At 52.4% G+C, this 17,179-nt stretch overlaps 1 protein-coding gene across 3 annotated transcripts in view; it reads left to right on the forward strand.

Moving 5' to 3' along the window:
• The window catches only part of SLC2A4 (solute carrier family 2 member 4), a 35,727-nt gene extending 19,604 nt beyond the window's left edge, over window positions 1-16,123 (forward strand). For 2 of the 3 annotated variants that reach the window (XM_088142100.1, XM_088142098.1), the window contains exons 2-11: window positions 4,121-4,240; window positions 5,604-5,776; window positions 6,683-6,807; window positions 7,429-7,544; window positions 8,348-8,510; window positions 9,190-9,377; window positions 9,465-9,569; window positions 11,371-11,472; window positions 12,165-12,368; window positions 14,091-16,123. In XM_088142100.1, coding sequence (XP_087998226.1) covers window positions 5,634-5,776; window positions 6,683-6,807; window positions 7,429-7,544; window positions 8,348-8,510; window positions 9,190-9,377; window positions 9,465-9,569; window positions 11,371-11,472; window positions 12,165-12,368; window positions 14,091-14,294 — 1,350 coding nt within the window. In that variant the 5' untranslated portion in view covers window positions 4,121-4,240; window positions 5,604-5,633 and the 3' untranslated portion in view covers window positions 14,295-16,123. Of the gene's footprint in view, window positions 1-1,662; window positions 2,160-4,120; window positions 4,241-5,603; window positions 5,777-6,682; window positions 6,808-7,428; window positions 7,545-8,347; window positions 8,511-9,189; window positions 9,378-9,464; window positions 9,570-11,370; window positions 11,473-12,164; window positions 12,369-14,090 lie in introns of those variants that run through there. The other variant, XM_088142099.1, reaches the window with a different exon arrangement.
• The last annotated feature ends 1,056 nt before the right edge of the window (window positions 16,124-17,179 follow it).

Here is a 17,179-nt window from a genome sequence, read left to right on the forward strand (position 1 = left end):
AGTCAGAGATTCCTGACTCACCAGCTTCGGTACCTACAATGCGAGAGGATCATTAGTGGCTGTTGGTTGTGCCAGTGAAGTGGAACCTCCATGTCTAGAGGCAGTGTCCTTTGGGTTACTCTTTGGGGTGTGGGGGGAGTCTCTCTGAACTGGTCCAGGGTGTTTTTTCACCTGTGTTTTTTCTTTTTCCTTGATCCTCCAAGATGTTTCTGGAGTTTCTTATGATTCTTCAGGGCGCTCTTTTTCAAATTTAAAAGTTTGAGCCTGATAACGTTATCTCTCATAATTTTTATGACTGGGATTGTGGATACGCAACTGTCTGGAAAAACGGTTATGCGTTGGGGAGGGGCTGAAGGGAAGTGCCACGGGTTTGCATTTGACCTGCACATGAGTTGGCGCGCACGTAGACAAGGGATTTCCGCCAAGCTCTTTCTCTCTTCCACCGCGATCTCTGGAGGAACACCGGTGTCTTGAGAAGGGCCAGCTTTATTCAGCAGAGGCTGGGTTGCGTTCTCAGGAAATCTCTACCCCAAAGCCATACTGCAGGGAGGAAACGCTCCCCCTCTTCCATTTGTGGACATTAAAGGAGGAGAGCCCTGTGAGTTGACGGTAGCAAAGAAAACAGGAGTCTGGTAGCACATTTTCCGGCACACCGGTTTTATTCAAAGGGAGAAGTTTTCGTGAATTGCAGTGGACGTTTCCCGTCTGAGGGCATTATCTTTGTGGCCAGGAAAGCAACATCAACGATGCCTGGGAACAGACATTTTGGGGAGGGCTAGAAACAGACATTGTTGCCGAGAAAGAGTTTTTCCCAGCAAGCAAAGATTGCTTAGAGAATCTCCCTGCCAGCCCCTTCAGGGCCATAATCTCTGGTGTGAAGAGGAGCTGGGATTCACCCTTGGCTTACATCCAAACCCTCCATACCCGCCCCCTCCGCCTTGCCAGGTTGCAAGCCCTCATTGGAAGGCACTCTGCACACACTCAGACACCCGTGGGCCTTGCTTCCCTGCGCTCCCAGAGGCTTCTGAGGCTTCGCCTGGGTTTCAGATCAGCTCCTCTCCTTCCCCACGGGGGCCATAAAGGGTGACACCCCCCAACTGCCTGCCCTCCCTTCCTGTCCCGCAGCACAAGGAAACTGGCTGCCTGCTCCTATTGACCTCTTTCTCTGTTTACATTTCTGAGTCTGCTGCCTTTCAGCTCCATCCCCTAATATGGACTTCGGTGCCTGCTGTCCCCCAAGACGTGGGAGGGCTGCGTTTGGAAAACCGACTCCGAGGCTGTCCGCCCTTCCCCACATACACACGCCTTCCTGCGCGTGGACGCGGCGAGGACGATCCCGTAACCCTTTCGGCGGGCGGGCGGCGCGAGGGAAGGAAAGCCGCGGCCACCGGCTTTAGCCTCTGCAACCGCGGACGCTACCGGCCTCCTCTCTCCATTGCAAGAATCCCCCCCCCCGGGCGGGCACTGACCCAGCGCTCCGTCTGTGGGGTCTCCGCCGGTCTTTAAACTCTCCCCGTCTTAAGCGGCTCCGAGGAGCGTAACGGCAGGCAGAAATGCAACAGGGGAGCTTCTGTCCCCAGGCAAAGGTTGCATTTTGTTGAATTTTCAGCTTCAGGCAAAAAGCCCCAAACCAGCCAGAGACTCTGGCAGCAGAAAATGTATAATCAATACATTTATTTAAAATACTTGTTTGCTTTGCTCAGACGGCTTCCGTTGGGAGCCGGCTCCAAGGGGCTTACGTCTCCAATTACAGTAAAAATAAATAAATAAGTAAGTAAGTAAATAATAAGTAAATACGTGAAAATGAAACGAAAACAAGCAACGCGTGCAGCGCAGGACGGCCGCGCTTCTCGCCCAGCATCGCGTGGCAAGGAGAGAAGTGAAAACCTGCCGAGCAGGGGGCAGAACTTCTGCGGGAGGGTCCAAGGCGGTTTTGCGAACGCGTCGCTCTTGCTCGCGGCTCGCGGCGCCGCTTTCCTGGCCGGGGCTCCTCCCTGCGGATTCCGCCGTTCCTTGGAAAAACGTCGGGCCCGGAGGGGCGCGGGAAGGGCGGGCTGCCGCCTGCGTCACTCGAAAACGCTTCAGCTGCCAGCGGGAGTCCTGGCAGGAGGGCTTTTCCCCGCCGGCCGCTGCTGAAGATGGTGCTGGGGAGAAGGCGGGTAGGTGCCTCCGCTTCTGCTCCCCCTGCCCGCCCCTTCCCCTTTCGGCGGAGGGCCCTCCGGGCGCTGCTGCTGCTGCTGCTGCTGCTGCTGCTGCTGCGGGGGAGGCACTTGCGCGCCAGCGGTGCCAGCTCGGGGGCAGCAGGCGGCTTGGCGGGCGCGGGGAGGAGCCGAGCTGGGCCCGGGTCGGGCTGCCCTCGGGGCTCGGTGGGCGCCGGGGAAGAGCCGAAGGGGAGTGGGGCGGCAGGGCGCCCTCGCCTCGTTCTCCCTTCCGACGCGCTCCTTTGGACCCTCCCCCGGATAGCAGGGAGCCTCTCCGGGGGGATCGCGCGCTTCGTCTGCCGAAGCCGAAGGAGGAAAACCACTAACTCGCCTGTTGCTGCGACAGGCTCCGTTCTTAACTATGGGTGGTCCGTAAACCGGGCCTCCGTGACCCGGGGGCTACCTAGTCGTGCAAACTAGCTGCCCTCAGGACCCGTTTTCAGCACCCTGGATTTGGAACCAGACTCACAAAACGGGGCGGGGCAGGAAAAATGAAACCCAGATGAAGCGACCCGCAGCCCCTCAGTCCTGCCGGGGCCGACACTTCTGCCCCCCCCCCACTACTACTACTACTACTACTACTACTACTACTATTATTATTATTATTATTATTATTATTATTATTATTATTATTATTATTATGTTGAATGTTGGTGGTGGTTTTTACACTTCAGCTGTGGATTGTGCTTTTCGATATGGTTTTGATAAATTTTATATTGTATTCTGTTTTTGTTCTGCGCATCCTGTAAGCTGCCCAGAGTCGTGTACCTGAGCCTATATACAGTAAATCTAAAAAATAAATACATTTCGTTCTCCCAACAACAACCTTGTGAGGTAGGCTGGGCTGAGAGAGCGCTTCCATGCCTGAGGGTGTACTTGACCGTGGGTCTCCCCAGCCCTCGCCCAGTGCAGTTTAACCATTAGGTCACACTGTCTGGTACATGATTTTATGGGAGGGCGTTCCCTATCGATGCCAGGCTGGAGCTGTTCCCGCTAACATCTCTTTTCCCCCAGGATTTAAATGGGGGAAGGGGTCTTTCTCTGAGTTGTCTGATAGCTCCCTCTCAAGAGTGTTGCATTTCTGACTGTGCAAGGCCACTTCTCACTTCCCTCCCAAAGCAAGGATCTGTGGGGTTGTGGGTCTTCTTCCGTTCTCTCCTCCCTGTGCAGACGTGCTGGTGTCTGCCGGAAGGCCAGCAGTGTGGTGGCTCATGGAGTGCTAAAATCAAATATTGACTTTCTCACTGCTCTAAGCCTGGCTGGGGTTGGGCAAGGCTAGATAAGTTGTCTTCTTGCTGCTTCCTGGAGTAAAGCAAAGTTCTGGAAATGGATAACGCTCCCCTCCCTCCTTCGTTTTGATGGTCGGCTCCTTTCTGCTCAAAAAAGAGTCCATCTCGGGGGTGGGGGTGGGCAGGGTGTAGTAAAAAGTGAAAAGAAGTAATTGCAGCAGGCGAACCGGTGCAATTCTGGACTTCTTATGCAGGACTGTAATTCTGGTCTCGGCCCTGGAGACTTTTTATCTGCGCTGAATTCCAAAACCACCCAAAATGGGGAGGGAGGATTGAGGGTTTTCGGGGAGAAAAATAGCAAGGGCATTCTCTGCACCCAGGAGCATGCCCTGCCCTGTACACGGGAATGCTGCTGGAGGTGCTGTATATCACGGGCCTGTGGCTGCATGTTCCCTCATTGCCCTTCAGCCTCCTTTGGCAAGGCATCGCCTGAACGAGGTGGAGCAACCGGTGCACGCAGCTCTGAGGACACCCAGCACCGGAGCAAAGGCTCTAAGGGGAAAAAATGTATTGGAGGGAAGCGCTTGGGTTTTGCCAGGTCACCCCCAGTGCGCCAGCGGTCACCTTTTCTCCGTGGTCCGAGTGACTCTGCTGTGAACTGAAGGAGCTTCCTGGGACTGTGTTTTTCAGGGCGGCGAGGAGGACGCTGGTAGCGGGATAACCCCCGTCTTAGTCCTGTCTGTCTTCACGGCCATCTTGGGGTCCCTGCAGTTCGGATACAACATCGGGGTGATCAATGCACCACAAAAGGTACTGAAGGAGCTGGTCCTGAGGCCAGCGGGGAGTCCGCGTAGCTCTCCGTTCCTCCAACCTGCACCACCGTCAGTTTCGAAAGGCCTCTCGTGAAGATGCTTCAGTTGTGCCTGGGAATAGGCCTGGCTTTTTAGCAGTGGGTGGGAACAGAGGTGCCTGCAAGGGGTGGGGTGTGATAACACTGATTATGTGTTATCAAGTCAGTGCCGACCCCTACTGACCACCTAGGTCAGTGTTGTTCAAACTTGGCGAGTTTAAGATGGGTGGACTTCAACTCCCAGAATTCCCCAGCCAGCTATGCTGGCTGGGGAATTCTGGGAGTTGAAGTCCACCCATCTTAAACTCGCCAAGTTTGAACAACACTGACCTAGACAGATTTCCTCCATGACAGCCGGTCCCCAACCTGGTCCTTCAGGTCTTCCAAGGTGCCGCATCTCCACTGTAACTGAGTCCCTCCATCTTGCTGCTGGTCATCCTCGTCTTCTCTTTCCTTCTGCCTTTCCGGCCATTAGAGCCTTTTCCGCAGAGCTAGGTCAAAAAAGTCAAAATGGCCACTGGGGTCATGTGATCAAAGCCTTGCCCTACACATGAAAAAACCAGGCAGGGTTTCTATGGCACCGTTGCAGCCACCATCCTGACTTTTTTTACCCTCCTACGGATGCTCCTGGGTGGGACTTTTTTCATACTTGCAAAGCCCCAGCTAAAATATTTTAAGTGTGAGTTGCTAATCCAGTGTCCACCTTGCCTCCCCCAAGTGAACTCTTTAGATGGAGAACACCTACCACTTGCACAGATCTGTGCAAATCCACACGTGTGACTAAGAGAAGGAAATATCAGACAATTCAGTTCTTTGGCTGTTCCTGGAAAGGAAAGCAACAGGAAGCTTTTATTGCTGCTATTCTGTTCTTACCCGCCATGTTTTTCGGGTGCTTTTAAAAACCAAACAAGCCATTGCCTGTCATATTAATTTGAATCAGGAATTGAGGATGGTGTTTTATTTGAATAATAGTCAACCAACACAGCCTCTTCCCCTTTCAGTGCATTTCACAGGAAAAAGTCTTGCTGGCACCTTCCATGTAAAACCTGGTTTTGGTCTGACCATTGACAGGAGGGCCAAGCAAGCTGTTGTGGTCTTTGCCAACCTGCCTGAATCCCCATGTTTAGGAGCACCCGCCCTGCCAACCCCATGGCCAGCAGCCAGGGATGGGCCTGGGCATGAGGCACACCAGCTCTCAGCCTGTGAGATTCACATGTTTCTGGAGGGGGGTTGAATTCCAGCCCAGACCACTTTCCTTTCCGATCGCGAAGGCTGATCCCTGACTGATCTTGCTCGCCACATTCACCCCCTTCCCCTCCACAGATCATTGAGCAGAATTACAATGCGACGTGGATGCACCGCCAAGGCGTGGAGAACGCTACGTCCATCGACCCCGGGGTCCTCAACATCCTGTGGTCGTTGTCGGTCTCCATCTTCTCCCTCGGCGGCATGCTCGCCTCCTTTATGGTTGGCGTGGTCTCTGAATGGCTTGGCAGGTGAGCCCTCCCGGGGTGAACTCCTAGCAAGGAAGGGGTGCCTCCTCTGAGCATGGGCAGAGTGTGCTGCAACTGGAGAGAAGCCTTGACGGGCAGTGCTGCCTCCCTGCAAGGCCAGGCCAGGGTTCTCATTCCGTAAACTGGTGCAAGGGACATTCAGATGGTGTGTTTCAGGGTTACAGCGGTGGTCTGGCATGGGGTTGCTCCCCCGAGGGAATGGAGCCTTCATTAAATCTAATTTTACTTGTAATGAAAGAAACTAATTACAGTTAATTTGATTGCTCTCCGGGTGTTTAGTAATGCCTCCCTCACAAACAACATTATAAATTGCAAATCGGTGACAACTCCTAGAGATGACCCAGGTTCCATGGCTTTGGACAGAGAAGCCTGTTAGTCAATAACAAACGGTAGCACCCAGTTGAATGTCTGCCTGTCCTGCAGTACAGGAATGAGGCTTGGGGGAAGGAGACCCAGAGGTTTCTGTAAGAAAGGAGACATTGGATTCCTTGCTGTGCTTGATGTGAAATCAAAGTCAATTTGTGCACCATGTTTGAGGTCTGCAATTTGGCGCTTAGGTTCGTGCTGAGAGCTGAAATTTTTTTTCTTACGATATGCGTATATTTCCTACGGCTCTGCAGCTGTTGCAAATTGAGTGAGAAATGTGGATTGATATTCCAGGCCTGAATTGGACTTAATCCTAGGTAAATCTACAGGGCGTAACACAGTCTGGTCAGATTGCTGTGAAATGGTAGCCAGGTTCCTCTGTGCAGCCACAGGTCCTTCCTTCGCTGAGCAAGCCCCAAAAGCCGGCAAGGCTCCCTGGGTGTCGACTGGCACCTTTGAGGCTCTGGGGCACCCCAGAAGGGACTCGTTGTCCACGCAGCTTGGTCTCCTCTCTCCTTCCAGGAAGAGAGCCATGATCATCAACAACAGCCTGGCCTTTCTTGGCGGAGGCCTGATGGGGCTGGCGAAGCTGGGGAAATCCTACGAGATGATGATCTTTGGGCGGTTCATGATTGGGGCTTTCTCAGGTATGGGGGGCCCTCGTTTCATGGGGGGAGGACAAGGGAGGCTGGCTTTCCTTCTGCTGGCTCTTGGGTGCCGGTGGAGAAAGGGAGCCCACGGGAGAAGATATATTGGGGACGTAACTCCCAGATCTCTTGACTGCTCCGAGGTGGGAGGAAGCTGGCACTGCTAAGGGTTCGCCACAACCGTCTTGGTGTTGCATTTTGTCTTAATCCCATTCAGAGGTTTGTAAATTGCACTGAATCAGTCATGACTGGGATGGTGTGTCAATGTAGTCATTGAATGAATGAATGAACGAACGAATGAACGAACCGACCAACCTTCCAACCTTCCAACACGCTTACCTATAACACGAGAAGGCAGGCAAAGATGCCCTAAAGTCAAAGGAGCAGGACTGGTGATGGGGAGCTGGGCTAACCCAGGACGGCCCTTTCTTTGGAGAGTCCTAGGCTCCCTTTCTGTTAAACCTCCATGTTCAGGAGTTGCATGCCTCTGCAGGTGATGGACTTCCAGCATTGTTTTTACGGGAGGAGGCATTTCAGTGGGTAACCCCTCTGAGCAGGGGCTGGGGGTGAACTTGGCTGTCTCATTCATCTCCCCCCCCCTTTTTTCCCCTTCTGTGCCAGGATTTGCCTCAGGACTTGTCCCCATGTATGTGGGGGAGATCTCCCCCACCAAACTTCGGGGGGCTTTGGGTACCCTGAATCAGCTGGCCATTGTCATTGGAATACTTTTTGCCCAGGTAAGCATCCTGTGTGCCCCCCATGTTATAGATTTGGGGGTGTGGATGGACGAGGATCATGTCAGAGAAGGGTCAGGGGCCGATGTGGGGGGTGGCCTGGACTTCCCTTGATTTAGAATGGAAATGTGGGGCTCCTCTTCATGTGAATCAGGAGCAGAGCCCATTCGTTGGCAAGGGGAGGGGGCGTGCAGGAACCATAGCTGGATCTAGAAAGCAAGCTTAGTTTCTGCTGCTGGTAGCATTTAAACTATGCTACTTATGAGAAGCACCACTGAAATCCATGAGGCCAACTGTCAGCAGGGCAACCGTGAAGTCCTGTGAATTCCAGCCCATGAAACTGAGAATGGACTTGCTTGGAAAGTCGACCGGGTCCCCTACTGACTAAACAGTTAGCAACAGATCACAAGCTACTCAAATTAAGTGTGCTTGTTCTGAAACACTTTTTATCGAAGTCTTACAACGTGTTCCTTCTCTGGAAGGTCTTTGGGGAAGTGTAAATTACAGTTACTTTGGGGGTTTGGCACTGGACTCCTTCCCCACTTAGTGTGCTCTAAGGGGTCATGAGACTTCTCTCCCATCATTCCCAGCCAGCATGCAGGGATGTCCACGCGGGGAGGGTCCAAAAGTCAAGATGACGGCTGCAATTGCAGCCCCCATCTTGACTTTTTGGACTCCCCTGGCCAGGGCAATCTCTACATCGGAAGGCTGAGAGGTATAGAGATGAACCCATATCTATTGCTGCATCTTCCAGTGCACTCTGAGTCAAAACCAGTCTCGAAGCTGCTGGCTTTCTCCTGCAACAGGTGTGTGGCCTGGAGACCCTGCTGGGGACAGAGACCCTGTGGCCCCTCTTGCTGGGCGTCACCGTGGTCCCCTCCATCCTCCAGCTCCTGCTGTTCCCTTTCTGCCCGGAGAGCCCGCGCTACCTGTACATCGTTCGAAACAAGGAGTCCAAGGCCAGAGAAAGTGAGCGGCTGCGTCTTGCGCTCCCTCGGAGTCGGCGGCTGTTGCTGTGGGCCTGGCCCCCCCAGCAAGGGGTCTCTGGCTCAGCTTCAGTTCTGTCATCCACCCCCTTTCTGTTCTTCACCCCTCTGCTTGGCTAAGCTGGATTGAATGCAGGTTTCTTTAGATGCAACACTGGGTACACTTAGTCGCCTGAGTAAAGGGGGGACGTGGTGGTGTGTCCCCAGCCCTCTTCTGAGCCACGGCTTATTTTTTTCTTCTCACCTGCCCACCCTGTGGGGGACCGCTTCTTCTGCTCAGCCAGATGTAGCTCTCCTGGTCTATTCCTCCCTTCCCTCACCTTTTCACCGCTGACCATGTCTAGAGATCCACCAATGGAATCCTGTCCATCAAATCCATTACCCTCCAGGTGCACTTAGGCTGCAACTCCCACAATCCTCAGCTAACATCCTCCCAGAATCCTCAGCTAGCTAGCATCCCAAGGGATGCTGGGAATCACAGTCCTAGTGCCCTGAAATAGCCAGGCTGGGGACGCTCATTCCAGCCATCCCAACCGTTGGCCATCACTCTTCCCCCACCCCATTTTTCCCACACTTCCAGGGTCTCCTATTTCCCCTTGCTCTCCCCCCACCCTCATTAGCCCATGCTTTGCCCATGCTAACCCCACGTGGGCCCTGCCCAGGTCTCAAGCGGCTGACCGGCTGCCAGGATGTGAGTGCCGCCCTGACTGAGATGAAGGAGGAGAAACGCCGCATGGACATGGAACACAAGGTCTCCATCGCCCAGCTCTTCCGCTCCCGCGTCTACCGTCAGCCGCTCTTGATTGCGGTGGTCCTTCAGCTCTCCCAGCAGCTGTCCGGCATCAACGCGGTGAGTTGGGCTGCCGGAGGGAGGACAAAAGGGGGCAGGGGCTGGGGAGCCCAAGGGCCAGGAAGAGCCTCTCCCCTTCCTGTTTAGGTCTTCTATTACTCCACTGACATCTTGACCAAAGCTGGCCTGGAGCAGCCCATTTACGCGACCATCGGGACGGGCGTGGTCAACACCATCTTCACCATCGTTTCGGTAAGAGCTCCTGACCCCACGTTGTCTTCTCCAAAGGGGCTCCTCTTGAATTGGAAGGGGGAAGCTGGGGTGGTGCAGATGAGGCCCAGCCTCAACACCCAGCACCCCTCGTCATTGATTGCTCCAGCAGGGGATGCTGGGAGGTGATAGCCTTCAACAGCTGGTTTCCCACCCTTCAAACTGGCAGTTGCTCCCATTTGCTGTAAAAAGATGTGTGTGTGGAGGGGGTGATTGGACATGAAATGAAAAAGAAAAAGCCGGGGCCACGTGTACAAATGCATGTTAAAAAGGGACGCAACTGGAACTGCGTGATCATAGATACCCTCTTGACTATTTTGACTTTCCCAATGGACACCCCAGAGTACCGATGTTGGCATTTTAGTGTAGCCGATAAACCCTGTGCATCTCACAGAGGGGGCTTTTGAATCTTCAGGAGGGGACCTTTTCCTCTTCATTCAGAGAGAGAGAGAGAGAGAGATTTTTTATTATAATAGTAAAAACTAATACAACTAAACTTAAAGAAAGAGAAGAGAACAGAAGAAAGAATAAAAAGTGAAGAAAAGAAAGAAAGAAAGAAAGAAAGAAAGAAAGAAAGAAAGAAAGAAAGAAAGAAAGAAAGAAAAGTGAGAAAATCATAAAGAAAGAGAAAAGAAATATATAGAGAAGTGACTTCCAACCTTCATCACAACAAGTATAAACAAATTTAGAGACTCTTCACCCCCTCTAAGGTTACAAATAAATAACTCTTCATCCCACATCCCTTCTCTTATCTATAGACAAATCCATAAGGCATCCACTTTTCAGTCCAGACATCAGCAAAAAGTTCATGAAGGGTTGCCAGCTTTGTAACAACATATCTTATTTTAACCTTGATCAAATAAACCAACTTTACATTCCTTCTTTCTACTTCTAACAGTCTTAATCTTTAGTTCATCCAAATATTGTTGTAGGATTTGATTTCTCTCCAATTCTTCTTTGTCCCATCGCACAAACTTCTTCAAGCCTTTTGTAAACCCAATCAGAAAAAAATCATCCAGGTCACTCTCTTGGTTTGTCATTTGTGTTTCCCTTTTGATTTTTAAAACATCAGCCAGTTTCTTTAGCATATCCAGTAAAGTGTCCTTTTCCAAGTTGTTCTCCTGGCCTTAGGCCTTCTCCTCTTCTAAAGGGGCTGTTGAACGGAACAGGACATAAAGTTCAGCCAGGGCTTGTGAAATCATTGCAGCCACGGACCCGCTCGTTCTTAGCTCACTCGGTCCTTCCTCTTCCCTTTCTAAGTCTATTCTGGGTTCCAACATTACGTTTTGAAATGAAATGCATACGCAGGAACTGTTAAATTTTCACTCAGACGTGCATTTAAGTAGACCTTTTATTTGAGCACCTCATTCTGATATGATCTTTGAGCTCAGAGACAAGCGTGCCCCGCCGGATGTGCATTTTGAATCGTGGTTTAAACTGAGCCTGGCTGCTTAAAATGGGAGTCCAAATATGCCCCCTTGGGAGTCTTTGTGGGCGCAGCAGGAGAAGGGCTCTTGCAAGGATCCTCCAGAAATGTTGCAGGGTGGCGAGGCCCTTGGGCTGGGGATGAAGGAAGGACAACAGGTTGGAGACATCGGCCCTACACGAGAGTCTGGATCCCTCCATCCTTCCCTTCCGTCGTTTGCAAGCTTTCGCGATTGTCAAGTGCTGAAAGTTGCTATAGAAATTAAACCGCTGTTAGGATTCCCATGACCATCGGCCTCCTTCCCCTGTTGACTATTCTCAGCCTCTTTTGCTTTCTAACTTTTCCGCCCTCCTCCAGGTGTTCCTGGTCGAGCGGGCAGGAAGGCGGACGTTGCACCTCGTAGGCTTATTGGGGATGGGCGTCTGCGCCCTCTTAATGATGTTCTCGCTCCTCTTCCTGGTGAGTAGCTGGGCCAAGAGTGCCCCTCCCGATGGCTCCGGTTCAGAGGGTGGGTTTCACCTGAAAATGGCTTCCATGCCTGTCAGCCACATCTTGTGGCAGGGAGTTCCACCCTCCCTTACTCTGAACTGGCAATCCAGTTTTCTTTTGAGAGAGAGAGAAGGCCACAACTGCCTATCCGCTCTTCCCCAGTGGTTCACCAAAGGGCCCCTCTCGCCGTGAGAGCCTAAACGTTTCACGTTTGCACCCAAATATATAGATATGTGGTGAAGACGGCAGCCATTGGGGCGAGGGTGTCGGACTAGGAGCAGAGAGAATCCATCTTTGGCCGCCAGAGCTCCCTGGGTGACTTTGGGCCAGTCGCCTTCTCTCTGTCCAGCCTCCCTCGCAGGGTTGTTGTTCCAGGAAAAAATGGGAGGAGGGTGCATGAGGCGCACCCCCTGAAGCTAAAGGCAGGATATAAATCTAACCAGTCAATAAATACATAAATAAGAGTGTACTTCTAGCTCGGTGGGCTAGCGAGGAACTGGTTTGACAGCCTCTGAATAAGCCATTATCCCTTCCAAGTCATCTGAGCTGTTCCAGTCTGGGGTTCCACTACGATAAGCGAAGAAATGCACCCTGCAGGGAAGGGTCTGGCCTTTGGCGGCCAGAAAATCCGCTCAGAAGCTCCCGTTTCCTCCCCTTGACAGAAAAGTGTGCCGTCGATGGGCTACCTCAGCATGGTGGCCATTTTCGGCTTTGTGGCCTTCTTCGAGATCGGGCCGGGCCCCATTCCGTGGTTCATTGTGGCAGAACTGTTCAGCCAGGGGCCCCGTCCAGCTGCGATGGCCATGGCCGGCTTTGCCAACTGGACTTGCAATTTCATCATTGGCATGAGTTTCCCGTCCATCCAGGTGAGTTTGGGACCTCGATGCAGGTGATGAGGGTGACTTACTTCTTTCTCCCGCTCTTTAGCCAAGTTAATCAGTTAATGAAATGTAAAGAAGCTTTTAGCCATGGGCTTACCCTCTAAATGGCATAGCATGAAAGGAGAGAGGGAGGGGGAGGGAAGAGGGAAAAAAAGGCTCAGGAATCAACCCTTAAACTTGATGGTGGTTCTTATATATTGAATATGTGAATTCCGTTCAGGGAGAGGAGAGCTGGTCTTTTGGCAGCTGTCCCTTATAGGGGGTAGAGATGCCACTTTGGGAATGGGGATTCCCTAAGCAGAACCGAGTATCTTGCAGGGTGGAGTGAAATTCCAGACATGGAATTCAGAAAAGGAACATTAAAAAAAGCTTCCAGACTGCAGAAGGTCATACGTGTCATAAGTTGCAGGCCATGCTTTCGGTCACTGGCTACGCTGACCGAAGACAGATCTCATTGATCTATTTTGACGCAGGTCCAGGAGAAATAAGCTGGTCCATTGGCCTCAGACCCTGGAAATCACAGAGGGGGATCCTCTGGCATTGATAGAAGGACATTTTTCTTCCTGGAGATAGATGCCGGGGCAGGATCCAATATTTATCCTTTCAAATGGACATTATTGTTACTGTCCTTTTAATTTTGTTTAACTGTCCAATAATAGTTCTGTTCTAGTGACAGTTGCATAGCTACAACATGCTGAATTTGGTTATTCGATTAACCCATGTTCTGGGTTCACACGGTGCACTGAACTCTGGTCCGCCCACCCAGGCTGCATTCAGAACAAAACGAATCAAGGTTAAAAACGAACTGAGGTGAACAGGCTGGATGCGTGCAGCAGCCGGGTCTTCAACTGAGTAAACTCAAGGTGCTGTCTCTAGACCAGTATTTCTCAACCTCGGCCACTTGAAGAGGTGTGGACTTCAACCCCCAGAATTCCCCAGCCAGCCATGCTGGCTGGGGAATTCTGGGAGTTGAAGTCCACACCTCTTCAAGTGGCCGAGGTTGAAAAACACTGATCGAGATTCACCAGTGGGCAGCTCCGGAAAAGCTCTCCATCTAACTTGGAGATCTTCGTTTTCACAACAGGCTGAAAGAAAGAAAGAAAGAAAGAAAGAAAGAAAAGCTGGAAAAATCCTTTGAATCTAACCATAATGTCAAATGGGTGCTCTTAAGGAAACAGAGTGAGCATTGAAATGGCGCCGAGATTCCTGGTTGCGTTGTGCAGGGCACTGCTAACCTACATACCCCTTCTTGCCAAAGGCTCCAATTATACATACATTAAGGCTGCCAACGCTGGATGGTTCTGCCAATGCCTGCCCCACCTGCCCAGCAGAGCAGGTTCGGTTCGGCTGCTGCCCACCACGTCAGCTGAGTCACCTTCCCATAGAACTGGGGTGGGCAACATTTGGGGGCCAGGAGTCATGCTGGACGCTTTTGGAAGCCTGACAGGCAGAGGAGGGAGAGGCGTGGAGGGGGGGCTAATTTTTCATTTGATTTGGGGAGAATTCTTCAGTCCTTTCAACTGGGTTAAACGGATTTGCACCACAGGTTTAACAAGTTCCTGCATCGGAAGGGTGAGAAATTGGACCAGGCGTGGTCAGCGGGTGGAAAGAAGGGGCTCAGGCCACGGACGCACCCCCCCCGAAGAAGCACTGCGTGGGGGCTGTGAGCTACGGGGCAGCTCCTCACTCTGCTCCTTCTTCTTGCAGGAGGCAATTGGGGCTTACGTCTTCCTCATCTTCGCCATCCTTCTCTTTGTGTTCGCCATCTTCACGTACCTCAAGGTGCCCGAGACCCGCGGGCGCACCTTTGACGACATCGCCGCCACATTCCGACGCACCCCGTCTTTGTTGGATCGCGAGATCAAGCCGTACACCGAGCTGGACGAACTGAGTCCAGACAACCACGAATGAAGGGACAAGGGGGACGACAGAGAAGGGAGTCATGGACACGGTCTGTGGAATCAGGGATGGTGGCAAAGATACCCGGGTTTGTCTAGCACTTTAAGGCCGCGAGCCCCGGGGAGAGGGGCTTGCGGTCTGGGCCAAACAGTTCATTTGGTCCGGTTGCATTTACTTTTTTAAATTTGTTTTTAGAAGAAAAGCAATAGAGGGGGGTCGTTTTTATCAGTGAGACGATTAGGGAGGGCAGGTAACTCTTTTCATGTTGCGGCAGAAAAGTCGCACAAGGAGTGGCCAGTTTTGTCACTGCTGTAAATATGGCTTTGCGGGTAGGCTGGTGGGGTGGGAAGGTGCCTCCTCGGCAGCCTCTTTTGCCTAGATTTGCCCAAAATTCCCCAAAGCACATTCTGGAGGAAGAGCCACCCCCCCCAAGAGAGACACCGGCGGCCAACTGGCCCTCTCCAAAGACTTCCTTCGTTTTCTACCTGTTGGCCTTGGGTAGGACTGAGTCCTGTTTCCCTGAGTGCCTTGACCTGGGATGTACACTCAGGAGTGCCCCAGAACATGGGCAGAGTGCCTTCCCACTCACCCAGGAGACTCCACTGGCAGCCTTTGTCCTTCGGGGCATCCACGTGCTCCAGAGTGCCAATTTTCGGGCCAGGTTTGTCACCTCTTAGACATCAAGCCCTGGATACGTGAAGATGGAGCCCAGACGAGGCGGCGTCGGCGGGAGAGGTGGAGGGCGCTCCTGAACCACGTCCAGGCTGTGGGATGCAGCCAAGGGCTCCTCCAGGGTAGGAGGAGTAGGCTACTAGTCCCCAGCCCAGGCGCGCAAGACAGGGAGAGAGGCATTCCCTTGGGTGCTCTCTTGGCGTGGCCTGGGGTGGGGACCCCCCCGTTGACCCCCCCCGTTGACCCCCCTTTATCCTTGCGCCTCTTTGGCCCCTTCCCCTTTCTCTGAGGCAGGGGGCCGAGAGCGAGAGAGGGGCTGCTCCTCCAGAGAGCTGAACCGATGCACTGAAACGTCCCAGCTGAGCCAGCCCGTGCCTGGTCCGGGCCAGGAAGGACTTGGCAGGGCGGCTGATCAGATGGCACTGCTAAAACCCCGGTCTTCGGCCTCTCCAGGGCCCTCGCGGTTACAAGACCGCTGCCTCCCAAACTACTGCAGGGGCTCGCCCAGGGAGATTAAAAGAAAACCTGGCGTTAGCTGATTTTACGACCCAGAAAGTTGTTCAAAAGAAAAAAATTCTTCCCATTTAGAATAGCAAAAGGGATCGCTGTGCAACTGACTTCCTATCTTGCCAAGCACGCTCACGTGCCTCCCATCCAGGTATGAGCTGGTTTGAACCCAGTTGAATTCTATCCCCCAGCTTGTCCCAAGGGCCCCGGGCTTTCGAAAGACGGGGAGCTTCCCAGGAATTAGTTTTCTAGCAGAGATCTGTGGTTGTGTCACACTTTCAAAATTGCCTCAGTTTTCATTCCCGGTTTGATTCTTCAGCACTTTTGACCACTGCAGTTTTCAAGCATCTCTTTGCATCCATCCAGGTTAGGATTTGGATTTTTTTTCCTATTAAAGCACAGCAGTTTAAAATAGAAGCCGGTGGACTGCATCACTCCAGAAATTTTGTTACCTGTGCAGAACTCAGAATAGAAATGAAAAGATGTGAGACTCCACGACTCTAAAAAAACAAGAGATTAAGTTTTCTGCTCTAAGGGTGCAAAGGATTTGGTTTTCAGCTTATGTAATTGGAGAAAATGTCTTAAAATTGCAGGCAGGTTTTTGTGTGTGCATGTTACCTTTTGTATTTCTAGAAAAATGGTATTTGTATATAAAGAACGGATGGCTACGTTGTGGGTTTTTCTTGCTTTGCGCAACTCCTTGATACTCAGCAATTTCACATAAGAAATTAGTTCCCAAAGGCAATGGGAATGTTCAGATGCCCTGCAAAACATAGGAGGCAGCTGGACTCTAATCCATGAATCACATTAGAGAAACCAGGAGAACATTAACTCCCCAGTGCGTGGCCTGTCCGTGGAAAGAGCTATTCCTGAAGGCTTTGGAGCAATTCTAGACTTCCTTTCACGGCTGTTCACATGGCTTCCCTTGAGAAACTTCTGACCTTCTCCTACAGAGATATCCCTCTTTATTCAAATGGCTTGCTCATGTTTTCCCAGGGAAGGGGAAGAAATATTTCCGCCCTCCTTATGCAGAGCAGTTGATCAGCCCCACATCCAGCAGCTTTTTGAGACCCACACAGCCTTTGCCATCGTCTTCCTCCCCCACCCCATGCGCTCTTCCAGGAGCGACGGCCCTTTCCTCACGTACGGGCTAGCAACTACCTCTCCCTCCTTTGGAGTGGCCAACAGCCCAACCCAGGTGTGCAGATGCCACCTTGCCCCCCACCCGCCATACAGACCTGGGCCCTGGAGAGCACCCAGGCAGAGTGATGCCGCGTGCACCATTAGGTCACGGGGGCTCCCCACCCACCCGTGGGCTCTGGAAGAGGTGCCAATTCGATCTAAGCCGGCTGGGCTCAGGACCAGGCTGCAGGCTTAGAGAAGGTGGAGCAACGCTCTCGCCCCTTAGCAGCCCCTTTCAAACAAACCCCCAGCTGCGCCTGTCTCATCTGCCTCTCTGGGAGGAACAGCGAAGCCATGCCCCCCCCCCCCGTGCCTGTTGAGCATCGGCTGCCGTTCCTTTAAGGCGGAAACGTTGCATTCCAGCGAGGAGGAGGAGGAGGTGGTGGTCCTTCAGGTTTGTGGGGCTCCTTTTCTAAAACCCACAGCTAGGTCCCAGAAAGCCACCAAGGGAGGGGGCCTGATGCTCCAGCCCTGCGCCGACCGTGCGGCTCTGCTCGAGAGCACCAACTCGTGATCTTTTAGCGCTCCACTCGGCA

This window comes from Python bivittatus, unplaced genomic scaffold, assembly GCF_059951505.1.
Source record: "Python bivittatus isolate LINGU-HERP-01145 unplaced genomic scaffold, Pbiv_v1 ctg000370_np1212, whole genome shotgun sequence".
NCBI classification, from domain to species: Eukaryota; Metazoa; Chordata; class Lepidosauria; order Squamata; family Pythonidae; genus Python; species Python bivittatus.